General features: G+C 43.8%; 1 protein-coding gene and 1 long non-coding RNA gene across 6 annotated transcripts in view; one reads left to right on the top strand and one right to left on the bottom strand.

The window, feature by feature from the left end:
- Positions 1–581: 581 nt before the first annotated feature.
- Positions 582–26,852, top strand: part of Atp1a4 (ATPase Na+/K+ transporting subunit alpha 4) — a 29,721-nt gene continuing 3,450 nt past the window's right edge. For 2 of the 4 annotated variants that reach the window (XR_007350111.1, XM_015491651.2), the window contains exons 1-16: positions 582–734; positions 1,398–1,515; positions 4,484–4,752; positions 6,876–7,074; positions 7,313–7,422; positions 7,628–7,762; positions 11,117–11,306; positions 11,440–11,612; positions 16,163–16,299; positions 16,686–16,836; positions 17,258–17,426; positions 18,905–19,059; positions 19,208–19,331; positions 20,711–20,856; positions 24,115–24,245; positions 24,353–24,454. Coding sequence is in view for 3 of the 4 variants with exons in the window: in XM_015491651.2 (XP_015347137.2) it covers positions 630–734; positions 1,398–1,515; positions 4,484–4,752; positions 6,876–7,074; positions 7,313–7,422; positions 7,628–7,762; positions 11,117–11,306; positions 11,440–11,612; positions 16,163–16,299; positions 16,686–16,836; positions 17,258–17,426; positions 18,905–19,059; positions 19,208–19,331; positions 20,711–20,856; positions 24,115–24,245; positions 24,353–24,454 (2,414 nt within the window). In the remaining variant the exon portion in view is untranslated. Of the gene's footprint in view, positions 735–1,397; positions 1,516–4,483; positions 4,753–5,420; positions 6,480–6,875; positions 7,075–7,312; positions 7,423–7,627; positions 7,763–11,116; positions 11,307–11,439; positions 11,613–16,162; positions 16,300–16,685; positions 16,837–17,257; positions 17,427–18,904; positions 19,060–19,207; positions 19,332–20,710; positions 20,857–24,114; positions 24,246–24,352; positions 24,455–26,852 lie in introns of those variants that run through there. The other 2 variants (XM_048810184.1, XM_048810183.1) reach the window with 2 other exon arrangements.
- The window catches only part of LOC125618709, a 30,284-nt gene continuing 23,221 nt past the window's right edge, over positions 19,790–26,852 (bottom strand). For both annotated transcript variants that reach the window (XR_007350116.1, XR_007350115.1), the window contains exon 3: positions 19,790–19,945. This is a non-coding gene — a long non-coding RNA (uncharacterized LOC125618709). The remainder of the gene's footprint in view (positions 19,946–26,852) is intronic.

The raw sequence follows: 26,852 nt of genomic DNA, 5'->3' as shown, positions 1-26,852 counted from the left end.
GGCAGTGGGTTCCTTTAACGACAGGACAAATCCCAACATAAAAGCACTTGTTAAGCCTATACTTTGCATCACATTTGCTGATATCTTAAGGCCAAAGCAAGTCACATGGCTAAGCCTAGACTTAGGAATGAAAAGATAGACCCCACCTTTTGATGGAAAGACCAGTAAAGTCTCATTGCAAAGAGTCTTGCAGATGGTGGCTATAGGAATGTGCAATCTTTTTTTTTTCCCCCTGTACTCTGGGTATTAAACTCAGAGTCTTGAGCATGCTGTACCAGGCAAGTATGCTACCTCTAAGTTACATCTCCAGTCCTTTTTACTCTATTTTGAGACAGAGTCTTGCTAAGTTGCCCAGGCTGCCTTCGAACTTGCAATTCTCCTGCCTCAGCCTCTCAGGTTGCTGAGATTACAGGTGTGCCCCACCACACCTGGCAGCAATATGCAATCTACCAAAGACTCCTTCAGAAATATTGTAGTGGGTGACAGTAAAAAAGAGGAGTCAGAGGAAAGAGTCAGGAACTGAAGTTTTAGAAAAATAGGAAGTAAGAGACTGGGAAAATCAAAAGTTTTAGAAACAACTTTGCCCTGTCTTCCTGTAGCAAGCTCTGGTAATTCGAGACGGAGAGAAGATGCAAATTGATGTACAAGACGTGGTGGTGGGAGACCTGGTAGAGGTGAAAGGTGGAGACCGAATCCCTGCTGACCTCCGGCTTATCTCTTCACAAGGATGCAAGGTGAGGAGAGGTGGAGAGCTAAGTGAGGGGGCTAAGGTGGTCTGAAGGTATGGTAGAGACCTAGGCTCAGTGAGAAAAAGTATGACCTTCCAGGTGTGGTAGCACATACCTGTGATCCTCATGACTCAGGAGGCGGAGGCAGAAAGATCGAAAGTTTGAGGTCAGCCTGGACAACTTAGTAAGACCCTCCCAAAAAATCAGAAATAGGGGCTGGGGATGTGGCTCAAGCGGTAGCGCACTCGCCTGGCATGCGTGCGGCCCGGGTTCGATCCTCAGCACCACATACAAACAAAGATGTTGTGTCCGCCGAAAACTAAAAAAAAAAAATTAAAAAAAAATTCTCTCTCTCTCTCTCTCTCTCTCTCGCTCTAAAAAAAAAAAAAAAATCAAAAATAGAAGAGGCCAGGGATGTAGCTTAGTGGCAGAATGCCCCTGGGTTCAACACTCAGTATCAAACACACACACACGCGCGCGCGCACACACACAGAAGAAAAAAATTTCAGAACCTTGAGAAGTTACTAGTGTGAGTCTAAGGTTAGACAATAAGATGCTGGTTATGTACATTTGTTTCTGTCTATATGTAAATGATGGTAAGTAGAGATACAAATGTACCTGCCTTTCCCCCCACACTCACCTAATGACCTGTCCTCCTTCCCATCCCAGGTGGACAATTCCTCCCTGACTGGAGAGTCAGAGCCCCAATCCCGCTCCCCTGACTTCACCCATGAGAACCCTCTGGAGACACGAAATATCTGCTTCTTCTCCACCAACTGTGTAGAAGGTGAATATTGGATCATAAGTAGCATAAATTCAAAAGCAGAAACCAAAACAGAAAGATTTCAAGAGCGCTCTGTCTTCTAACGGGATTGGGATAGGAAGAACTGGTGAACAGGCTAGCCTAGCCATGGCTCATGAGCTGTGTGACCTTTTCATTCAAGGTCAAAACCAGCATTTCTACCAGTGCAGTGGTGCGTGCCTATAATCCCAAGACTTGGGAGGCTAAGACAAGAGAAGACCAGTTTGAGGTCAGCATGGGAAATTTAGCAAGTCCCTGTCTCGAAAGAAAAAATAAAAAGAGCTGGGGATATAGCTCAGTGGAAAAGCACCCTCTGGGGTTTTTCCCAAATTTCATTCCCACCACCACTAAAGACCCCCACTTGCACATTTCCACATTTGATGATACTAAAAGTCGTTAGCCTAGATTTTTCTGTGGATGACAAAAGTATTGAGTTCTTAGCACAAGGCCTGATACATTGTAAGTACCCTATAATTATAAGCTATTTTTCTAGCTAGTGAATGACTACCCTCTAGATGCTTAAAACAACACAGGAAGGAGGAAAAATTATTCATCCCTGCTAGATCATTCTTTTCCTAGGGAAGCCCTAACTTCTAACTAGTCCCTTGTCCAAGGAGGATACTGGCATTGAGAATTTGAGAAACAAGAGGTACTCCTCAGACTTTAACTTTGCTCCTAGAATCTAGGGCATCTTTAAACCAGGAGGCAATTCTGACCAAAGCGGTAACAAGGGACTCAGTAGCATTATGTCAATCTCTCCTTTGCCCTTTCCCTTAAAGTAGCCTGAAGACTCTCTGGAACACACTTGAAAACCATTATTAATGCTTAAGAATAAATGTTTGGGTATCTAGAAATAGCTACATTTTATTGGATGCATAAATTCATTTTATTGGATGCACCATGTCAAATACTATCAATATAATCCGTGATTCTCACAATATTATATAGTAGGTATTAGCCCTATTTTACCCATGAAAGATGAAGGCTCAAAGCAATTAATTATCCAAGGGTAAAACTCATCAGAAGAGGAGGATCATGTATTCTAATTCAGGTCTATTGCCAAAGCCCATGTTCTTTCCAAGACTTTGATCTGAACTAAAAGATTGCTTATCACCTTTCTCTCCCTTCCCCTCCCTCCTCTGATACTGAGGATTGAATCCAGTACTAGAGAGGTCATTAACCAGGTACAGTGGCACATGCCTGTAATTCCAGTGACTTGGGAGGTTGAGGCAGAAGGATCACAAATCTGAGACCAACCTCAGCAATGTAGCAAGACTCTGAGCATTATAGTGAGGCCCTGTCTCTGAATAAAGTTTAAAAACAGGGCTGAAGATATAACTTAGTGGTAGAACACTTATCTAGATGCACACCTCAATCCCCATCCTCCCCATCCAAAAAAAAAAAAAAAAAAGAGTAACTTCTGAATATAAGACTGAATGTACACTGAATTTTAAAATAAGTGCTATTTCCATAATATGTTTCTTTCCTGAGTGATTCTGACTCTGACTTTAATAGTAGAAATTTCAGTCATTATGGTAAAGCAGGAAGAATTACTTGAAGTCAAGAATCTTGCCATGCCCCTCATTTCCAGCCATGTGGAGAATGCCCGCATCATGTGTATGTAAAGCCACACCTGATGTCCCAGTTGCCCTTCCGGCTCCTGGAGCACTGCTGGTGGAGAGAAGAGCCCTGGGTAGGCACAGCAGCCCAGCTGTTGTGGCCTGTGCTCCCCAGCAGAGGTCAGACTGGCTCTAGTCAGCAAAGCCAGTCATGGGCGCAGGTTAAGTGGGGCTTCCTAACTACTGACATTCGGGGCCAGACAATTCTTTGTTGGGGGAGGAGGAGGGTTGGGTTGTCCTGGACACTGCAGGATCTTTACCAACATCCCTGGCTTCTACCCACTAGATGCCAATAGCAGCTCCTCCTAGCCTTTTTAGGACAACCAAAATGTCCCCAGACATTGCCAAAAGTCCCCTGTGTGAGGGGTGGGGGCAAATTGCTTCCAGTTGAGAATCATTCCTGGGGGTGTAAAAACGATTCAGCAGCTGGAGAAGGAAACATACAGGCAACAGGAAATATTCAGATAAGTGTAATGAAGACCTTCTTTTTTAAAAGAAAAATACTTATTTATTTATTACTCGGGTATTTTACCATGGAGCTACATCTCCAGGCCTTTTTACTTTTTATTTTGAAACAGAGTCTCACTAAAAAGCTTAGGGCTCACTAAATTGCCGAGGCTGTCATCAAACTTGCAATTCTCCTGCCTCAGCCTCCCTAGTCACTGTGATTATAGGCGCATGCCACCATGCACCTGGCATGAAGACCTTCTTCAAGGCACTTTAGGCAGTAAAGTAGGGTATCACTGGATAACTGTGAGATCTCTTCAGAGACTTTTCCAACTTGGAGACCCTTATTTGCATAATGAATTGAGGAGAACCTTAATGACTGAACTTGTCTTGGTTAACTGCTACTTCCAAAAAGGAAAAGTTTGGGGCTGGGGATGTAGCTCAGTTGGTAGAGTGCTTGCCTTGCATACACAAGGTCCTGGGATCAATCCCCAGCACCATATAAAAAAGGACAAGTTTGCTGGGAACAGTAGCAAATGCCTGTAATCCCAGCAACTCAGGAGGCTGAGGCAGGAGGGTTACAAGTTCTAGGCCTGCCTGGCCCTGCCTGGCTAATTTAGCCAGATCTGTCTCAAAAAAAAAAAAAAAAAGTCAGGGGTGGGGGATGGTAAAAAGAAAAGAAAAAGAAAAACAACAGATTCTCTTAGCAGATAAGGGTTTTAGGAGCTCTCTGTCAGGAACTGTGGGCAAGAGCTAGGGCTATCAGTGGTAGAGTGCTTCCCTATCAAGCATGAGGCCCTGGGTTCAATCCCAGGAACTGGAAGCAGAAACCACTACAGTATTTCTTATATCTCTATATCACGTTGTCCCTCTCCTTTCACCCACAGGAACAGCCCAGGGTATTGTGATTGCTACAGGAGACTCCACGGTGATGGGCCGAATCGCTACGCTAACATCAGGCCTGGTGGTTGGCAAGACGCCCATTGCTAGGGAGATCGAACACTTCATCCATATTATCACGATGGTGGCCATCTTCCTTGGTGTCACTTTCTTTGGGCTCTCGCTTCTCTTGGGCTATGACTGGCTGGAGGCTGTCATTTTTCTCATTGGCATCATTGTGGCCAATGTGCCTGAGGGGCTGCTGGCCACTGTCACTGTGAGTAGACAGGATGGAGGAGAGCCTTGAAGGCAGGCAAATCACCCCGGGGAAATGAAATCACTCGTACCTTTTTGTCATTGAAACTTCACATACAGTATTCCTGATACGCATATGGGTGCCGGAAAGAATCCAGCTACCAATGTTACATCACTTCCTCTGCCATATTTTCTGGCATCTTCTCTTTCGCCTCAGTGAGAGGAAGTGAATGGTGATGGAGGAAGCATTGGTCTGAATTCGAGTTTCTGGGTATACTAGTGGTGAACTTGGCCAAACGATTTCACATCTCCAGGCCTTACTTCATCAGTTTATAGAGAAAGATTAATTTAGAATCACAGAATTCTACTGGAAGGGACTTCCAACCTTTGAACCAATGTTCAATATCCTCTATAAAATCCATGGAAGATTATTTTTTTCTATTCCATTTTCATTGTCTCTAGCATTTAACTATTAGATTGCTATAATTTAAGTTTTCTTCTGTTTTTGATTTTTATTTTGTTTTGGTACTGGGGATTGAACCTAGGAGTGCCCTACTAGCACACCCCCCCCCTTTTTTTTTTTTTGGTGGGTGCTGGGGATTGAACCCAGGGCCTTGTGCACGCAAGCACTCTACCAACTGAACTATATCCCCAGCCCTCCACCAGCCCTTTTTATTTTATTTTGAGACAGGGTCTCACCAATTTGCTGAGGCTGGCTTTGAATTTGTGATGCTCCTGCCTCAGCTTCCTGAGTCTCTGGGATTACAGGCCTGCACCACCATGCCCAGCTCCTGTAGTTAAATGTCACTGTGTTAAGCAGCAATGTGATTCTGCGTTTTCATCTTCTCTCTTTTACACCTAAAGAAATACAAAATAAGTTGATTCTCTTTCTTCTACAGTCTAACCCTGTAGATTAATGATAGTATCCATTACATCCCTTCAAACTCTCCCAGTGGGAGGAAAAATAATCCCTTTTCCTTTAGCCATTCTTCCTGTGACAGGGTTTTCAGACATCTTGTCTTGCTGATAACCCATTTGGGGTATGCTCCAGTTTATCAATAGTCTTAAAATAGAAACGAGAATAATACTTAGGGTGTTTTGGACTAGCATGAAAACATTGGGACAGGTGATTATAAATAAACCACAACCTCATGATTAGAATCCTGTACTTACATAACCACAGTCTAAGAATTTATTAGCATTTAAAAAAACCTTGCCACACACCAGGCTTACTTTTAGTTAGATAACTAATTAATTAATGTGGTGGCACTGAGAATTAAACCCAGGGGTACTCAAACACTGAGCCACAACCCCAGCTTTTCTTATTTTAAAAGTTTGAGAACGGGGTCTTACTAAATTGCCCAGGCTGACCTCGAATCCTCCTGCCTCAGCCTCCCAAGTCACTGAGATTATAGGCATGTGCCACCCCAGTCAGTTTACATTGAATTTTTGGTCAACAAAAAATCTTCTGGTTTAAATGATTTCTCAAGTCCTTTTCAATGTTGTAGGATTCCCTCCCAATGTCTTCATTTCATCCTATCTACTTTTTCAACTGTTGGTACAGTGTCTCACCCCCAATCCATTCACACATACATAGCATCCTATAACACAACAAAATATTAGCTGTCTATGCAGTCGTAGAAAGGCTGGATGTTAAGAAAGAGATGTGGCCTGGACTTGAATGGAGAAGAGGCTGCCGAATGAAAACCCTGCAAGGACCCTGGGGGAGACGATCACTCTGTGACTCTGGTAAGAAATACACCGAAACTCTTGCCACAAAGCACAAATCAAAATCTCTTCCCTAGCGGGATTTGTGGTGGCACAAATCTGTAAACCCAGTGACTCAGGAGGCTGAGGTAGGAGGATCTCAAATCTAACTCCTGGGAAACCTAGCAAGATACTGTCTCAATATTGAAAATTATAAAAAGGGACTAGGGATGTAGCTCAGTGGTACATGGTCCTGGGTTCAATCCTCAGTAGTGAAAAAAAAATTACTTTCCTAATTTCCTTTGCCGAGGCCACAGATGAACTCTCTAAGGAGTAGGTAAGAACAGAAGGGAAATAAAAATGATTAAATTTCCAAAACACAAAGTCATGTAAGTCATCCATCTCTGGGACCCTTCTCTCCCCTCTTTGTGGCTACAGGTGTGCTTGACCCTGACAGCCAAGCGCATGGCACGGAAAAATTGCCTAGTGAAGAACCTGGAGGCGGTAGAGACGCTGGGCTCCACGTCTACCATCTGCTCGGACAAGACGGGCACCCTCACCCAGAACCGCATGACCGTAGCCCACTTGTGGTTTGATAACAACGTGCATGAGGCTGACACCAATGAAAGACAGTTTGGTGACTAGTGGTATTGGTAGACCAGGCATAGAAGGATGGCGGGAGGTAATGAGTGAGCTCAGAGAATGTTGAGTTCAGACAAAGAGGAGAGAGCTTCAAGAGAGTGGAGTGGAGAGAAGGGAGGTATAGTGGGAAAGAAATGTCACTTTTGGGCAGTATTTAGGTACAGAACAGGATGTGAATAATCCCCTGCTTTTAACTGTGCCCTGTTCACAGTTCTTTCCTTCTTTCTCCCTAGGGGAAACATTTGCCAAGGACTCTGATACTTGGATTATCTTGGCCCAAATCGCTGGCCTCTGCAATCGGGCAGACTTTAAAGCTCATCAAGAAACCCTGCCCATAGCTCAGGTGTCAGGCCTAAGGGGGAAGAGGTACCTCGGTGTCCAGGGTATCACCTGCCCTCTCCGCCCCCAAATCTCTTTCTTAGAACTCAGTGATTTCCCCCAGACACCTGCCCGTCCGTCCCCACTCTGCCCCTCTCCCTGTGGCCTCAGGCCAGCCCCGCACCCAGGTGGCATGTTCCTGGGGTTGACTGTACCACCCATCCTGGCAGCGGGAAACAACAGGGGATGCTTCTGAGTCAGCCCTCCTCAAGTTCATCGAGCAGTCCTACAGCTCAGTGAAGGAGATGAGAGAGAAGTACCCCAAAGTAGCAGAGATTCCCTTTAATTCTACCAACAAGTACCAGGTACAGAACCAACCAAGGTAGGAGAATGGTGGTGAAGGATGGGTGAGGGAGGCAAGGGGGAGCTTGGCCTTGGCCTTCAACTTCACCTCTGAGCAGTGGAAAGGCTCAGGAGAACCAGCATCAGGAGCAGAGGAAGTAGCAAAGGCTGCTGCTGGGTGAAAGTCACGTTAGAGTCACTCGTGGCTTTTACGTGGAAGTACCTGGGTCCACTGTGAGGTTTCCCACTGTAGAATAAGGTCGTGCTTGCAAAGTGTTGGGTTTCCTTAGCCATCGATCTTTCCATTCACTCCATGACTGCTGCAGCATCAAGTAGACCATCGCGTCTCCAATATTGTTGTGAAGTTTTTCATTTCCTGGGAACATTTTTATCAATTCTACAGGGAGAAGTAAACAATAGAAAAGGAAAGGCTGAATGAGGGACAGTCACCATACAAACAATAAAACCCATAGAGGGACAGGAAAGAGTATTTCTCTGCCAAGTGAGAATTCTGGCAGATGTTGAAGAGAAGATTCCAGTAGAAAGCAGAGAACAGCGGGTGGCTTTACCATGATTCTAACTCTCCTAGTTGGGTCTGGATTCTATGGACACTATCCTGACTGGTTTGAAGGAGCAGGTTCCCCAACTCTCTGTACTGCCATAAAGCCCATTCAGGTGCGGGTAGCAGGAGAGATGAAATTCAGTTATGTCTTTCTGTCTTAAAAACATGCAGTAGCTACCTACCCAGGAGGCTGGAGCAGGAGGATCACAAGTCCAAGGCCAACCTTGGCAGCTTAATGAGATAGTCTCAAATTTTAAAAATTTTGAAAGTTGAGGATATAGTTCTGTAGTAGAGTGCCCCTGGGTTCAATCTTCAATACCATAAATAAGTAAGTAAATAAATAATAATAGTAATAAAACAATACAACCTACATAGATTTTTAAAACCCAATTTATCTATATCTTCATATTGAACACTGATCAAATAAAAGTTATATAGATCCATATACTTCCCGTCTTGACTGGTTTTCAGTCAGTGTAATAAAATAGGCCTCCCAGGCCCAAACTGCAAGCATCATTTTTATTTTTATTTTTTCTAGCATTTGATGGCCTCACTAACCAGACAGGAATTTTGTGGCTTGGCAGGGCCTGAGTAAATCCTTTGGAAAGAATTAAGTATCTCTCCCTCCAATGTGATTCAAAATAAAATCAAAACCTATTCACAAACAATGTTGTGTGTTCAACAAATAGCGTTGTTCCCTAAAATGACTACTATTAGCTTCTTCTGAGATACTGAATATCAAATTCAAACGGCAGGACGGTCCTCGGAGGTACACCACATGTGACAAGCCAATTTTCTCTGGGAGGCTCTGAATTAGCTGTTTCAATTAGCTGACTCTAGTCTTTGCAAAGAACATCTTAGTCTGCTGGTCCTTTGCAAAGCTTGGTTTCTTTCCCTGCCTGAGATGGAGATGATATGAAACAGACCTTCTGCCCTGGTATTTCCAGCTTTCTCCCTTCATCTTCTCTATCTATAATCTTCTCTCAAGATGTGATTTTTTGCCAGGCGTGGTGGTGCATGCCTAAAATCTCAGCAACTCGGGAGATTGAGGCAGGAGGATCAAAGGTTCAGGCCAACCTGGGCAACTTAGTGAGACCCTGTCTCAAAATGAAAAGTAAGGGGATGTAGCTCAGTGGTAGAGCACTTGCCTACCATGTGTGAAACCCAGATTCCATCCCTCACACCATGAAAGAAAGAAAAAAGAAATCAAAATAAAAAGGGCTTCAGGTACAGCTCAGTGGTAGAGGACCCCTGCGTTCCATCCCCAGTGCTGAGAAAAAAGTTATTTTTTTTTTTTAATTTTTTGTGACCAAGTTACTAGCTTAAATAGGTCTTGCTCTCACCTCTGAACCTTTCAACTCATTCAACAAATATTTATTGAGCACTCGGAAAATTGAGCTTTTAAATCCTTTTATAGCTTTCTGCTTAAACATGGGTTTTCCTGTTAACTGCTTAAGCATATTTTGACATGAGCTGAGCAGTCTGGAACTGAACGGTTGTAACCACACTTTACACACTGGTTTCCCACCCTGCTTGTCCTTTGAGCGTGCAGTCTGGCCTCCCCCACACTCCCACAGTTCCTTTCAATGGGCTGACTTTGTTCCCAACAGGCAATATAGCAAGCATTTCCTATCACTCACAAGAGGAACCCCAGAGAGAGTTCCTTTTCATATATCAGAGATCAAGAGAAAATGCAAAATCTAAGCTGATCTTATGGGTCTCTCCTGGTTGCTGTAATCTCCTCAGGTTCACCTCACGAATATGCCCCTTCTCTGCCCCACCTCACCCTACATCCCATCTCTAGTAGCCCCTCTCAGGGGACTTCTCACCTTTAGTTCAGCAGCTACAGGACTGGGAAGCCTAACCTAAAAAAAAAATCTCACAATTTTAAAATTTATTTTTTATTGTTATTTTTTATGTGTTCATTTATTTTGTATGATACTGGGGATTAAACCAGGGCCGGCCTCCAGCATACCAGGCGAGTGCTCTACCAGTGAACTCTATCCCCAGCCCTTTTTATTTTATTTTGAGACCGGGTCTTGCTAAATTGCCTAAGCTGGCTTCTAACTTGGGATGGTCCTGCCTCACTCTCCCTTGTAGCTGAGATGACAGACTCAAAGTGTTTTTCATAACTCTCTCTCATAAAAACTCACTGGAGCAGGCAAAGCAGAACCTTTTACATTTTATGGAAGGAACAAAGGTTTTACAAGGTCAAGTAGGTTGACCTGGATTCATGAAGCTACTAATAAGGCATTCATGCTGGCCCTAGAACATAGGTCTTTGGACTCTTAAAAGTTTTCTGCCTGCCTGGCTGTGTTTCTTTGACAGCTCTGCTATTTCTGCTCTTGAGCCATCCAATCAGCAAGGAATCAGGAAGAATGCAAATAAGCCCTTCAGAGAGGTCCAGTCTAGCTGGACATGGTGGCACACACCTCTAATCTCAGCTACTCAGGAGGCAGGAGGATCACAAGTTCAAGGCCAGCCTGGGCAACTTAGTGAGACCCTGTGTAAAAGAGAGAGGGAACATCAGAGTCTTGCTGTAATGGAGATTCATGTACAAATAGTACTAGTGTGGGGGGTCCTGGAAAGGGCAGCTGGGCTCAATTTTGAGCCCAATTTGACTGGGGCAATGGGGGCCAAAGGAAATGTCATGTGAATCCAGTTGTGTGTGTGTGTGTGTGTGTGTGTATATATATATATTTTTTTAAATTTTTAGTTTTTAATGTTTTTAACCTTGTAAACCTTCCTCTTGGTTTTTGCCCTTGACTCTGGCTCTCCTCTCCTATCCTATCTCTGCTTCCTCTCTCCTCCCTAGTTGTCCATCCACCTTCGGGAGGACAGCTCCCAGGCCCACGTACTGATGATGAAAGGTGCTCCTGAGAAGATCATGGAGTTGTGCTCTACTTTCTTCCTGAATGGCCAAGAGTACCCAATAGATGATGAAATGAGGACTGCTTTCCAAAAGGCCTACTTAGAACTGGGAGGCATGGGGGAACGTGTGCTGGGTGAGGCGCTGGGAGGACCCCCCTGGAAGGAATAGCATCGAGATGATTTTTGTGGAGTGAACAGTCTAGGAGGTTGGGGTGTGTGGGAAAAGGGAAATAGAGAGATAACTACTGGTCTCCTGTCTCTCTCCAGGGTTCTGCTTCTGCAACCTGCCTAGCAGCTTCTCCAAGGGATTCCAATTTAATACAGATGAGATAAATTTTCCTATGGACACTTTGTGTTTTGTGGGGCTCATATCCATGATCGACCCTCCCCGGGCAGCTGTTCCACATGCTGTGAGCAAGTGTCGTAGTTCAGGGATTAAGGTAAATAAATACCTGCCCACTCCAGAAGACCCTCACCTGTCACAAGTTGGAGCAGCTAGTAGAAAGCCTTGCACAGAATAGGTGTTTAATGATCTTGATTTAATTATAAGCTCTGCCTCCGAGAGCTTAGCATTTTTGTTGTTGTTGTTGTTGTTGTTTGAGGGGTGGGTGTTTGCTTGTTTTTTGAGACAGGATCTCACTGTTAACAGGCTGATTTGGAACTCATAGACTCAAGTGATCCTCTTGCCTCAGCCTCCCAAGTAGCTTGGACAACAGGCATGTACCATGCCCAGTTGAGCTTCAGAGATTTTTAGTCTTAAGAGCTATGTAACACTAAGTTGCCTCTGTAGCTAGAATTCTATGTTACAATGAGCCTTTAGAATCACCAGGAAAGCTTGACAAATCTAGGCCACACCCAGACCTATTAAATTAGAAACTCTCAGGATGGATCCCAGGCACTAGGCATCACTATTTATTAAAAATCTTTCTTCAGAACCCTAACGATGGGGAGGCTGAGGCAGAGGAGGATCGTGAGCTCAAAGCCAGCCTCAGCAACTTAGCCAGGCCCTAAGCAACTCAGTGAGACCCCGTGTCTAAATAAAATACTAAAAAGGCCTGGAGATGTGGCTCAGTGGTTGAGTACCCCTGAGTTCAATCCCTGGTACCAAAACAAAACAAAACAAAAACCCATTGAGCAGACAAGTTTCCAGCATGTGCTTCTCAAACTCGTGTACATGTGACTCATTTAGGGGTTGTTTTGAAATGCAGATCTTATTTCATAGATTTAGGGCACCTGGACCTTTAACATGTTAAACAAACTCCTCAAAGCTGCTGCTGCTGCTGCTGCTGCTGCCGGTCTGTAAACTGCACTAGGAGGAGCAAAGTGCTGGACGATGTGGTATAAATACACTTCTGGAATGGGTGGTAAGAGGGTGAGGCTCAGGGGGTTGGGAGTCTGGAGCAGGCAATAGTGAGATGAGATAATGAGAACTAGGGGGACCTCAGTGGGTCTGACTCAGAGTGAGCAGCTGTCCTAACTGGTTTATGTCCAGGAGTCAAAGCCAGAAATGAAAATTAATTGGTCCAAGGATGAAACTCAGCTGCAAAACAAACCTAAGTATTGAAAAGTCCTCTTTGGTCAGGGTGGGCCTTGGACTTCATATGGGATGACAGCAGTAGAATTCCTCTAATTCTGAAATGCAGTGTGTCCCACATTTTCTGGCTCAAAGATTCACATACGCATTCACAGATTAGGTATTTTCTGCTCATACCTTGTGTTTCAGATCACTTACATATTCTGGGTCCTAGACTTGGGGGAGGGCAGGTTAGCGTAGAGGGGTTGGAGGTATTTAAGATGGATTAAATGTTCTCTGTTGGAACTAGATTCGTATTAGACCTCTGACTGTTGGCAGTTTTTTCTAGGGGTCAGCTGGGGCCATGTTTAAGTTCAATGACTGGTCGCTAGAGTGGGAACAAAAGAAAGGATGTGGGAAATTATTGTGAATGAATCACTATAAGGTTTCTGAGGTAGTAAGTTTTTTGCAGAGATAGCATCGTTACGGCAGGTCTGCACGGAATAACCAGATTACCTTGCTATTCCCCCGTGGTTCTGTAAACCACCATTTCATTGTGGAAGTTGGGGTTGATTTGAATTTTCTAAGCTTTGGGCTGGGTGCAATGGTGCATGCCTGTAATCCCAGCGACTCGGGAGGCTGAAGAAAAAGGATCACAAGTTGGAAGCTATCCTGGGCAATTTAGCAAGACTGTGTCTCAAAATAAAAATTAAAAAAGGCTCTGGGGACATGGCTCAGTGGTAAAACCCCTCTGGATTTAATTCCCAGTCCCCCCAAATAAATAAAAACAAAAAGAGCTGAGGCTGTAGCTGCATGGTAGAGCGTCCTTGAGTTCAATCTGCAATACAGGGAAAAAAATTCTAATTCTTTTTAATCCCATTTGTGATGAGATTCTTCAAATAAGAAATCACATTGTGGATGAAACCTAAAATGTATCTCATCTGGGAGTTTATGGATCCTTTTAGTAAGAACAGTCACAATTGGGCTGACAGGTGAGGAGGCCCTAACAAGGAACACAGGGGTAACAGTCAGGATGTCTAGCAAATCAGATGTTGTCACAGCCCGAGGCACTCAGTGCATGATGGTCTTCAAGACTCCCAGGGCTGGCTGTGAGCTGGCAGCTGAAGCAGGAGACTTCAGTGCTCTCTGGCCAATTGTTGGTCACAAATTTACAGGTCCCCACTGCAATTTCTTACTTTCTTCTGGACCCTAAACTGGCATCATCTTCCATATAGGAAAGTACAAGACATGCATAGTGCTGAAAAGTGGTTGCATCATGTTCACATGAGAGCAAAGTTTTGACAAGGAGATGATTCAGGGACTGAGTCTCCCAGGCTGCCTTGTGCTCACAACTTGAGGATAAATGTGATTTTTAAAAATTAAAAAAATGCCAGGCACAGTGGCACATGCCTAGAATCCTAGCAACTTGGGAGGCTAAGGCAGGAAGATCACAGATTCAAAGCCAGCCTTGGCAACTTAGGAAGACCCTGTCTCAAAATTTAAAAAATGAAAAGGGGCTGTGGATGGAACTCAAAGGTAGAGTATCCTTCAGTTCAATCCTCAGTACCACAAAAAAAAAAAAAAAAAGAGAGAGAGAGAAATAATTGAAAATGTTCTCATTAAATATCTGTATAGCAGTATCTCAGTACTATGAACATTTGGCCCTTGCAAAGAACCTGGCCCCCTCTAAGAACTACAGCCAGGCTTTCAATGTTGTTGTGAGAGCCTCTGGTTTCCTTACCAACCCTGGGTAGTTTTCCTCAGATAGATCTAATCTGACGGAAGAGGGTAGAAGGATAAAGAGCAGGCAGCTAGGGGGACTGAAGGGGAACATCAGAGATAGAGTCAGTACCAAGAAGTTAGAAATTAAATTCTTTCAGTACTGGATGAATTCCAGAAACTGCTAGATGAGCCACTCTCCCCAGAACTATGCCTCTGTTGTATGAATGTATCTCAGTGCTTGGTGGAATTGTGTCCCAGGAACTCTCTCTTGGGGTGATTGACTTAGTATTACTATTTCTCAGGCCTGGAATGGAGGTGGTATTGCTGCAAGTTACTAAGAACAGTCCATTTAAAGGATCAAATGAGCTAGGTTCTAGGATTGTATGAGGATGATATGACACCTTGTCCAACCGATCTTGGGAGCCACTGGGAAGCTTGCAGGGCCCTGTAAGTTGGAATGGCATCACTAAGGGCTCCCTCTGAACCACATATAGAGAACAGACTTTTTGTTTTTTGGTGGTGGGGGGGGGTGCTGGGGATTGAACCCAGGGCCTTGTGAATGTTAGGATATACCTCTACCAACTGAGATATATCCCTAGCCCCCAAGGACCGACTTTTGTCCCAGGTCTTATCTGCTATCAGGCACTCCCCACAGGCCAAGGCTGTGAGGATCCAGGGCCCTTCAACCCACCAGGATACTTGACATGTGTGGTCATGGGTTAAAGCTCAGTGCAATTGAACTATGTGTGGTTACCACAGCCTCGTTAGCACTTTGTTGTCTTCTTCCAGGAAGTCAGGGGTGCCAATATGGAATGATAAGGGCTCACAAAGCCCTCCTCCTTGGGGGAATGCTTCTGCAAGTCTTATTTCCATACTTTGAAAGCAAATAGACTAACCTCTGCAGGATCTCCATTCTTGAACACGGTAGACGATTTACTCAATCAGATGGTTTCTTCTTACCTCCCATGAGAGCTTGAAAACTTGTGTGCCTGGAAGGCTCTTGTGGTTCCCAGGTACCCATCATTCCTTCATTCCCCCAGTCCAGGGTTATTGGTTGATGGCCTACTATGTGCTGTGCCTTGTGCCGGAGCAAAAAACTTAACAAGCGTTTTCCCCTCACAGAGCTCTCAGTCCAGTGATGGAAAGGGAACAAGTGATTATGACATAGAAAAGTGATAAGTGCTGAAATGTGGGAAAGAACAGAGTGCCACCAAACCACAGAGCATGGGCAGGTCATCTTTAGGTGGCAGTGGGACAGGACTAGGTACCAGGTAGCCAAAGGTGAGTTGAAACTCAGTGGCGGAGTGAGGTAGTGGGAGACAGAGAGAGGCAGGAGTGAGGACCTGAATGTACATGAAACTGTGCTCGGCACGTGGGTTATTCCAGACATTCCTCTATTACCACTTGTTCTATGTGTAGGTGTTCCTGTCTTGGTGCTTAAGGAAGCAGGGTAGCTTCTGCAGAAATTAAATGAAATTCTGAATATAGGTTTACACCCAAATCTCTGACTTATTCCTGGGAATTCTAGAACCTGAATCATCCTGTGTTTTATGGTCTGCTAGCCCTGACTCACTCCCAAGGGTTGAAGTCACAGAAGCAAGGTGTTTGGTCTATATACCAAGTTCTTGGGGGATGAGCTACTAAAACCCTTATTGAATAAAAGTAGAACACTGTTATTCCTGGGGGAGCCAGAAGAAGGATCCAGGGCTTCTCTAAAGATGATTCTGCTTCTCTTCCCTCCCCTCCCCGACCCAGGTGATCATGGTAACAGGAGATCATCCCATTACAGCCAAGGCCATTGCCAAGGGTGTGGGCATCATCTCAGAAGGTGCAGAGACAGCAGAGGACATTGCTGCCCGGCTTAACATCCCCGTCAGCCAGGTGGATACCAGGTGAGACCCCTTTGGAACTCAGATCTGCCCTCCATAATTTGCCCCACCCAGATCCCACTTCCTAAAGTTCTTGAAGTCAATTTCAGTTGGTAGGATTGTGGGGTTTACACTTTACAAAGGAAAACATAATAAGGAAACAACCAAGGGAATGTGTCAGTGAGTTTTCAGAGGGATCAGGAAAAAGGAAAAAGAAGAAGAAGAAAGGAGAAATTGTCAGAAAGGGAGAGGGGATGGAATGTGTCATCTGGGGGACAGTGAATGCTGGCGACAAGTGAAGAGACTGGGTGAAAAGAATCGAGGCATCTCGAGGAAGGGTTGGTAAGAGGGCACCAGCCCTGTGGTGAATTTCCAACCCAGAACTAGCCTGTTGAAATCCTCTCCTGCAGGAATGTCACAGCCATAGTGGTCCATGGCGCAGACCTAAAGAACATGAACTCAGAACAGCTTGACAGGATCCTCCAGAACCACCCGGAGATCGTGTTTGCTCGGACCTCCCCTCAGCAGAAGCTCAACATTGTGGAGGGTTGTCAGAGGCTGGTAAGGAGCCCTGGGGCACCCTGCAGAAATCATGGGGGAAGAGCCCAACCCCAGACCAAGCAGGGGAACCTGTGGGCTGGGCTAGAGGAAAAACTCCTTTAAGTAAATCCCCATATTGAACCTCCACAGTGGCCTTTGGTTTGGGCTTAAATATCTCAGGGGAACAGAAAAGAGAGTGGCTGAGATGCCTAGATCAGGCATGAGTCCATGAAGCAATGGGATTCTCATCTGTAATTCCAACTACTTGGGAGACTGAGGTGGCAGGAGTGAGTTTGAGCCCTGCTTGGGCAACATAGCAAGATCCCCATTTCAAAAGGAAAAAAAGAAAAAGAAATGAGGTGCTGAAATCAAACTGAACTTTGGGATTGATCCTAAATCTAATACAGTAGAGTGTTCACTTCCTCTTTCTGGATTTCTCTAGGGAGCCATTGTGGCGGTGACAGGTGACGGGGTGAACGACTCCCCTGCGCTGAAGAAGGCTGACATTGGCATCGCCATGGGCATCACTGGCTCTGACGTCTCTAAGCAGGCGGCCGACATGATCCTGCTGGATGACAACTTTGCCTCCATCGTCACAGGCGTGGAAGAGGGTAAGGAGGCAGGGTGCCCAGGGTTGGGATTGACCCTTAGACTCAGATAGGTGTTGGTGTATATGACATCATTCCCTTTGCCCATCATCTCATCTCCATGCAAATAAATAAATAAATAAAATCACTGTATGATAGTATTTTGCAAATTAGAGTCAGCTGATACTTAGAATGTCGCTTTTTAAATGAGATTGGAATAAAGTCCAGATTTGCCAGGGAGACTGGGACTCTGGTATAGCAAAGTACTTTTTTTGTCCTATCGTTGGGATTCAAGTGTGTTTACAGCAAGATGAGGCTGTGCTCTTTTACAATCTCCAGAAGGGTCCCAAAAAGAACTTCCTGCCTGAATGATGATGACACATCAAAAGAGGTTAGAGACTACCTATGAATTGACTTCATGAACCTAATTAAGCTCCCTTTTTCCCAGAGAAATCTAAAAAGAATGCCCATTGGTGAACTAGAGAACCCCAGAATGCTGAATCCCAGCCTCTGTGCTCTCTGCCTAAAGCTCTCTTATTAAAACATGATGATCCACATAATCATAGTGATTATCTTCTGGGTGCAATGACCCATCTGTAATCCCAGCTACTCGGGAAGCTGAGGCAGAAGGATCACAAGTTAGAGACCCTGACTCAAATTAAAAAAATAAAAAATAAAAGAGGGCTGGGGATATATCTCAGTGGTAAGCACCCCTGGGTTTAGTTCCCAGTCCTAAAAATAAACATAAAAAAATACAGCAGGGAAGGATTATAATCTTTGACAGGTACTCAGAGAAGGACTCAGCAATCTTGCAAGGCAAGAGGAATAATGCTCAGAGGGATAAGGGGCACCCAAGGTCATAAGCTAGTTATGTCAGAAAATGAGACCCAAACCCAAGCCTGTCCCAGACTTGGGCTCTTTCCACTTTCGCCTTAGACCTTTAAAGTCCTTAATACTGGCATTCTCAGATATTCAGGATTAACTAGGCCCAACCCCGCTTAATTTTCAAAGATCAGATAACATCAACCATTTTGAATCCAAGAACAAAGAGTACACATTAAGGGCACGCAAATAAATCATGATTCTAATTAATAGTCACACAAGAATTCTGTGTAGTGGTGTATAACTGTAATCCCAACAATTTGGAAGGCTGAGGCAGGAGGATTGCAAATTGGAGACCAGCCTGGGAAATTTAGCCAAGACCCTGTTTCAAATTTTAAAAATAAGGACAGGGAATGTAGCTCAGTGGTAGAGTGGCCCTGAGTTCAATCTCAGGTACCACATCATGAAGAGTCATCTACAAAACCCACAGAAATAAATAAGTAAATAAATAATCGTCACACAATTTAGAAAGGAAACTGGGACCACCAGGGTCTACTTTGAACTCCCAATCTTTTCAGGGACCATAGCACTTCTTTTATGGTCTCTCTGTCCAGGAGCTGGTTAGTGGAAGGTCTGTCCTTTCTTTGTGCTTCTCACAGAGAGTTCACTGTCCCCCGCAGGCCGCCTCATCTTTGACAACCTGAAGAAATCCATCGCGTACACCCTGACCAGCAACATCCCTGAGATCACCCCCTTCCTGTTGTTCATCATCCTCAGTATTCCGCTACCACTAGGGACAATAACCATCCTCTGCATTGACCTGGGCACTGATATGGTGAGGAGCCAGCTGGGACGCAGCTCTTGGAACTCTTGTGAGATGGATCAGGAGTAGAGAAAAACCCATGTCAAGTGAGGAGGGTGGAGCTGGAGTTACTTGTGAGTCTCCTTTTGAACTTGGGGGCCCTGTCATTCCCATCCTCCAGGTCCCAGCTATCTCCTTGGCTTATGAGACAGCGGAAAGTGACATCATGAAGAGGCACCCACGGAACCCAAAGACTGATAATCTGGTGAACCATCATCTCATTGGCATGGCCTATGGACAGATTGGTGAGCCCAAGGAGTGAGGGGTGAAGGGAGAAGGGAGCAATTGCCTCTGCCTCGCCATTTGAGCCAGTCTGGGAGATATGTTCTCTAGAAGGCCCTGGGGACACCAAGAACTGTGGATGGCTGATCTGCTGATCTGCCCTTGACTTAGAGTCTAGTACAAAAGGAACAAATCTACATAAGATGATAGCATCTTTCCATGGGCTGAGTAACAAGGAGAGCGTAGCCCTACCAGGCTACAGGAACAAACACGAGCAAGCAAACTCACCGACTATGAGATAGTCAGAGAAGTCTTATGGAGGAAATAGAACTTAACTTGGCGTTGGAGTCCAGCCCTTAGACTCACGTGCCTATGGTCAGGTGCGGGGGACCAGCAGAGATAGGAAGTTCACGTGGTATGGCTAGAGAAGAGTGAATTAAACCAGTTTGCTGGCACTCTTAGTCTTCATAGAGAATAAGGCTGCAAACATAGGAAGCATTTTATTGCAGCAAACCTTGAAAGACATTTGAGTGCATGGGACGTCTTTGTTCTTGAGTTGCCATAGTCGAGAGTTTCAGGTAGTAGTGTGAGGGATGGACAGGGAAGAGATTGGGGATGAGAGAGATCATCCCAATACCTAGGGGAGGAGAGATGGAGAAAAAGCATAGACTTAGCAATCAGACATATGTTTGAATCCCAATTCCACCACTTACTACCTGAATGACTCTAGACAATGACAATCTTCTGTGTTTTAGCTTCCCACTTACGAATTATAGATAATAGTTCAAAATTGGTGTGAGGATCTGTATCCATAAGGTGCATAGGAAGTGCACAGCCCTGTTGTTAGGAGGTAAACATCAATGTTAGCTATCACTGTGGTCCAGGCATGGAGGACAGAAGTTTTGATGAAGGGACAGGCAAAGGGCGGATGGCAGAGATGTGAGAAGAGAATAAAACTTGGTAAGCGTCCAAATGTCCAAGAGAAATGATCAAGGAGGAGTCCAGCCATCACCAAATAGTCCTTATTAGTCTTAAGATTATGTGATTCAAAAATGACTCTGGGGCTGGGGTTGTAGCTCAGTGTGTTTGCCTAGCATGTTTGATGCACTGGGTTCGATCCTCAGCACCACATAAAAAATAAACAAAATAAAAGCATAATGTACACCTACAACTAAAAAATATTTTTTAAAAAAATGACTCTGTGTCAAAAACGAATGTCAGGGTTCGGCAACAAGCCACCCAGGGATGGTAGGATCAGATGGTTGGTGGCAAGAATCTTCATTACTGCATAGACACTTATCAACCCAGCTGGAAGTCAACCTCTGCCCCTGCCCCTTCTGTGGTCTGCCTTTGGGGGTCCTCGGAACCAGGTTCCCCAGGCCTGTGACTCTTTCACACACAGGGATGATCCAGGCTCTAGCAGGATTCTTCACCTACTTTGTGATCTTGGCCGAAAATGGCTTTAAACCTTTTGATCTGCTGGGTATCCGCCTGAAATGGGATGATCGCTCCGTAAATGACCTGGAGGACAGCTACGGACAGCAGTGGGTGAGTAGACAAGGTGGGGTGGTAGACGGTGACCAAGAATGAGGAAGGGACAGGGAAGAGCTTTTTTTTTTTTTTCTTTTTTTTTTTTTTTTTGGTACCAGGAATTGAATCCAGGGGCACTTAACCATTGATCCACATCCCCAGCACTTTTTTTGTTTTATTTAGAGACAGGGTCTCACTGAGTTCCTTAGGGCCTCACTAAATTGCTGAGGCTGGCTTTGAACTTGTGATCCTCCTGCCTCAGCCTCCCAAGTCCCAGGGATTATAAGGATGAGCCATTGCACCCAACTGGAAGAGCATCTTTGAAGGGTGATAGAAGGGGAGGCACCAAACAGAGTTGATACCTCATCTCCAGTCCTGACTTAGTGATCCGCTTGACCATATTTCCAATCACAACAGCAAAATTCTTCTCTTTATTTATAATGCCCTAATTTCTTTTTTTAATTTTCTTTCTCTCCTTTCTTTTTCTTTTTTTGGGAGTTGTGTGTGGACAGCATGCCTTTATTTTATTTGTTAACTTTTTTATGTGGTGCTGAGAATCAAACCCAGTGCCTCACACATGCTAGGCAAGTGCTCTGCCACTGAGCCCCAGTCCTATAATGCTCTAATTTCTGTTGGTTCCTGCTATCTGTTGTGTATCCTTACCTTCCTAGTCTTTTAGGCTCCTTTGGAGCTGGAGGTCTTCTTTGTCATATCAACTTTTTCTGGGCCAATTTCTGTATTTCCAGGTTTTAACCAGAATTTTTCCCCAAATGAATGCTGGGTCCTCTCCTGTTTCAACCCTCCCACCATAAGAGTTCAAATAGTATGACTTAAAATCTGAAAACCTATATTCTTTGGATACTCATTCCTCATCATTCTAAACTTCTTTCTTCTTTTTTATTAATACAGTATAATTGTGCATAAAAGTGAGATTTTATATTCATATATGCACATAATCTTTCCAAACTTTTTAAATCTAGAGGGTAGCTCTGTAGTAATTTCCCCTTATATCCAAGATGAATGAGGCTCAAACTGAAGCCTTATTCCCATTCAAGAATTTTATGAAACATGCTGATTGTTTTAAAATTGGTGCATTGTAATTATATATAATGGTGGGCTCTGTTGTTACATATTCATACCTGCCCACAATGTAACAATATATACTCTGATTATTGTTTTTTTTTTGTCAACTGTAGACATTCCCATTCCAACTCCTAAGACCATAAGACACCAATTAGCACAAGAATTACAGCATCTCAAGGGATATTTAGTCTATGATTTAGTCTATAAGTGAGGAAACTGAATCTAGGAAGTGTAATGACTTACTCGGTGTCCTACAGAGAATCCCTACAAGAGCGGGACTAGACATCTGGACTGTTGATGCCTGTCCTCCACTTTCCCATTTCACCATGACACCTCAATTAAGCTAACTGAAGGTTTCTCAAAAGTCTATTCAAATCTGAGTTGTTGGAAAGATGCCCTTCATACACCTTGGCTTCTAGAGTTTAACTGTGGCTGGATGTGGTGGTGCACACCTCTACTCCCAGCAACTTGGGAGGCTGAGGCTTATCTAACATGCACAAAGTTCTGGGTTCAATTCCTAGTGCTGAAAAAACAAAACAAGAAAGGATGGGACATTATATAGGTGAGAAAGATGACTACCCTGAAGGATAGCTGGTGTGTCATCCGGTGCACGTGAACATACCCACTGAATCTAAATTCTATGCTGGGCTCATCAGCTTTCAGCCTTCGTTTTCAATCATTTAAAGTTTTATATTTTTCTCCAAGCACAAGTTCAACCATATCTCATGTGGTCTGATATGTAGTATCTCATTCTTGTGTGGTCTTATATATTCTCAAATTTCTTATTTGATATATGAGTTATTTATAAACATGCTTTTTTTTTATTATACTCTTCTTTTCTCCTCAAGTCTAATTTAGATGTACTTCTTCTGGGTTTCTGCAGCCCTGTGTGCTTTCTCTTTTATACTCTATTATAGTACTGGCATAATTAGCATACTTATGTCTCCCACTAGTCTCTAAGTTCTTTACAGTATTGGGAATTGAACCCAGAAAGTTTCTACCTCTGAGCTAGGTCCCTAGCCCATTTTTGTTTTGTTTTCTTTCTTTTCTTTTTTTTTTAAGAGAGAGTGGGGGGGGGAGAGAGAATTTTAATATTTATTTTTCAGTTTTTGGCAGACACATCATCTTTGTTTGTATATGGTGCTGAGGATCGAACCTGGGCTGCGCTACTGCTTGAGCCACATCCCCAGCCCCCTTGTTTTGTTTTCTTGAGATAGGATCTCTCTAAGTTTTTGAGGCTGGCTTTTAACTTGGAATCCTCCTGCCTCAGCCTCCCAAGTCTCTAGAATTGTAGGCATGTGCCCCTGCACCCAGTCTCTAAGTTATTTGTGTATATAAAATGCGTAGAATGAATAAGTGAATATCTCTTATCCACCACTATTTGGGGCATTCCTTTCCCCTCTGCATTCATATTGCTTTTCTGGCTCTACCTTCCTTTCTGGCTCTGCTGTCCTAAGTTCCTCTTCCTCTACAAGATACTTCTTCTTCTTTTTTTTTTTTTAAGAGAGAGAGAGAGAGAGAGAGAATTTCTTTAATTTTTTTTTAGTTTTCGGTGGACACAACATCTTTATTTTTTTATTTTTTATGTGGTGCTGAGGATCGAACCCAGTGCCCCATGCATGCCAGGCGAGCACGCTACCACTTCAGCCACATCCCCAGCCCCATAAGATACTTCTTAAAAATTGTTTTAAAATATTTATTCTTAAGTTTTAGGTGGACACAATATCTTTATTTTACATTTATGTGGTGCTGAGGATCGAACCCAGTGCCTCATGCATTGCTAGGCAAGCACTCTACCACTAAGCCACAACCCCAGTCCCTTAATAATTTAATAAATATTTATTGAGCCATGAACTGTACATGGGGAGGCAAAAGATAAATAAGACCAGGTCTTTCTTTTTTTCTCCCATTGATGCTGGGGCTTGAACCCAGGGCCTTGTGCATGCTAGCAAGTGCTGTATCATAAGCCAAGTCCCCAGCTCCCAGGTCCTTGTTTTTGAGACGTTGTCAGTCAAGTAAGAAAGCACATTAACAAATCACAGGACAATATAAAGGTGCTAAAGCAGAGAAAAGTGGTGTTTAGAGAGAAAGAAAGTAATTCAGCCTATGGGTCCTGAAAGCAGGAGAGAAAAGGAGTCTTGGGTTATCTAAGCACCTCTGACACTGAGGTGTCACTCTGCCGCCCTCCCCCAGACCTATGAGCAGCGGAAGGTGGTGGAGTTCACATGCCAGACGGCCTTCTTTGCCAGCATCGTGGTTGTGCAGTGGGCTGACCTCATCATCTGCAAGACCCGCCACAACTCCGTCTTCCAGCAGGGCATGAAGTGAGCATCCACCAAATGCCCCAACAACCCCAAACTCACACAGAGACAGCCATTTCCCCTGCCTTTTCCTCCTTGTCTCCAGATCAGTCATAAATGTTTCTTCCCAGAAACAAGGTTCTAATATTCGGGATCCTGGAGGAGACACTCCTGGCCGCTTTTCTGTCCTACACTCCAGGCATGGACGTGGCCCTGCGAATGTACCCACTCAAGTGAGTAAAGAAAGGGATTCAAGCAGGGAATTGATTCTCCGGGCACAGAGAGAGCATGAGAGAGGAAGTGGGAGGAAGGGTGTGTTGGAACAGGACAGTCACCAACTAGCGGCTGCTGGATAAATGGGGCTACACTCAGTCACTTCGGGAGAGAGTCATCTGTTCTCTGATAAATAGATTTCACTTAGGGAGGTGTTAGGGACTGTGCCAAGTGATCACAAGCCACAAGATGTGCAAATTTAGCAGACTTACCAGTGTTTAACTGAGTGGACTCTTTTATTCCAATGATATGAGGCATAGTTGTGCAAAAATACATATTTCTTAGAGCTGAAATAATCATAAAAATAGCATAATCTAGGCTTAGCTAAATCCTGTTGTATTTTTTTAATTTATTTTTTAGTTGTAGCTGGATACATTGCCTTTATTTTATTTATTTATTTTTACATGGTGCTGAGGATCGAACCCAGGGCCTCGAACATACTAGGCAAGCTCTCTACCGCTGAGCCACAACCCCAGCCCCTCCTATTATATTAATACAAATATATTTTAATGTGCATAAAATTCTTACTTTCTGGTACCTTTCCTTGGTAAACTGTAGGGGTTTTGTTGTTGTTGGCTGTACTAGGAATTGAACCTAGGGGTGCTCTGCCACTGAGCATCCCCAGCTTTTTTTGTTTTTTTTTTTGTTGTTTTTTTTTTGGGGGGGTGGGGGTCTCACTAAGTTAATGAGGCTGACCTTGAACTTGCAATCCTCCTGACTCAACCTCCCAAGTAGCTGGAATTATAGGCATGTGCCTCCACACCTGGCTCATCTGTAAAGTCTTAATAATTCATAGCTGGCGTCGCTGGGGATGTAGGTCAGTGGTAGAACTTATGCCCAATATAAGGTCCTACATTTGATCCTCAATACTGTAAATAACTAAATCACTAAATTCACATCTGGCAGAGGGTTGAGAATTACTCAGAGAAATGGATATAAAACATGGAGCATGCTTGGGTCATGGTAGATGCTTTTTGTTGTTGTAGATGGACACAATGCCTTTATTTATTTTTATGTGGTGCTGAGGATTGAACCCAGTGCCTCACTTGTGCTAGGCAAGGACTCTACCACTGAGCCCTAACCCCAGCCTCAGATGCTTTGTCAATAATAGCTTTACTCTGGCTGCTATAGGTCAATGTGGAAGTAATAACAACTGCAGGTAAATATTATCTGTGCTTCCACATACTCTGTATATACCTTTACTATAGTACTTAGCACCTAATATTGTGGTTCTTTATTTTGTGTGCCTTTGCCCTATTTTTTCTGATTCTCGTGATCTCCTTGAGGCCGAGGACTAACGTGTAACCATTATTTCTCCAATTCCTAACAGAGATGCAGAGTAGATATATGACTGTGGTTCAATGAATGGGTGAACAAGAATCAAGTTTATACTTGTGTCCATGTGTGGAGAATGAGCCATGGCTTGGGCCTGCACTATCCAATATAGCAGTCACTATCCACAGGCGACCGACTACTGAGCTCTTGAAATATGGCTAATTCTGAAGAACTGAATTATAATTTTAATTTCAGTTCATTTAAAGTTGAAAACTAAAGCAACATTAAATATTTGTCTATTAAATATGACTTTATTATTCTAATTGGACTAACTTCCCTTTAATTGTTGAAAATTCAGTATCTGAGTTGAGATGTCCTATAAGTGTAAGATACCTATAAATGTTTCAAGACAGGATTAAGAATGCTCTCTCTCTCACCAATAATGTTTATATTTATTATACATGTCAATACCATAATATTTTTGATATCTTGGGTTAAATAAAAATATTAAAATTAATTTCACCTGTTTCTTTTTACTTAATTTGGCTATTAAAAATTTTGAAATTTCACACACAGCAAACTATTGCATTTCTATGGGGCAGTGCCATTGGTTTTAACTATTCCTTTTCTTTTCTTTTTTTTTTTTGTGATGGAGATTGAACCCAGGGGGCAATTTATCATTGAGCTCTATCCCCAACTTCTCATTTTTTGTTTGAGAAGGTACCTCTCTATACATTGCTTAGGGCTTCACTAAATTGCTGAAGCTATCCTTGAACTTGCAGTCCTCCTGCCTCAGCCTCCATAATTGCTGGGATTACAGGCGTGAGGCATCATGTCCGGCCCCTTTTTATCTTGAGACAGGGTCTCACTAAGTTGCTGAGGCTGTAGGTCGTCTCTTTACTTTGTCAACCAAGAGAACAACTGTGGTCCTGATTCCACCCTTTCCCAGAGTGCATCTTCCTGGTCTCTAAATATGGAAGAGAGGGGTTTGGGGATCTAGCTCAGTTGGTAGAGTGCTTGCCTAGCACGGCAAGGCCCTGGGTTCAATCCCAGCACCACCAAAAAAAAAAAAAAAAAAAGAGG

Source organism: Marmota marmota, unplaced genomic scaffold (genome assembly GCF_001458135.2).
Source record: "Marmota marmota marmota unplaced genomic scaffold, marMar, whole genome shotgun sequence".
NCBI lineage: Eukaryota > Metazoa > Chordata > Mammalia > Rodentia > Sciuridae > Marmota > Marmota marmota.
The sequence above is the reverse complement of the archived record's forward strand: the minus strand, read 5'-3'. Positions and strand labels throughout refer to the sequence as shown.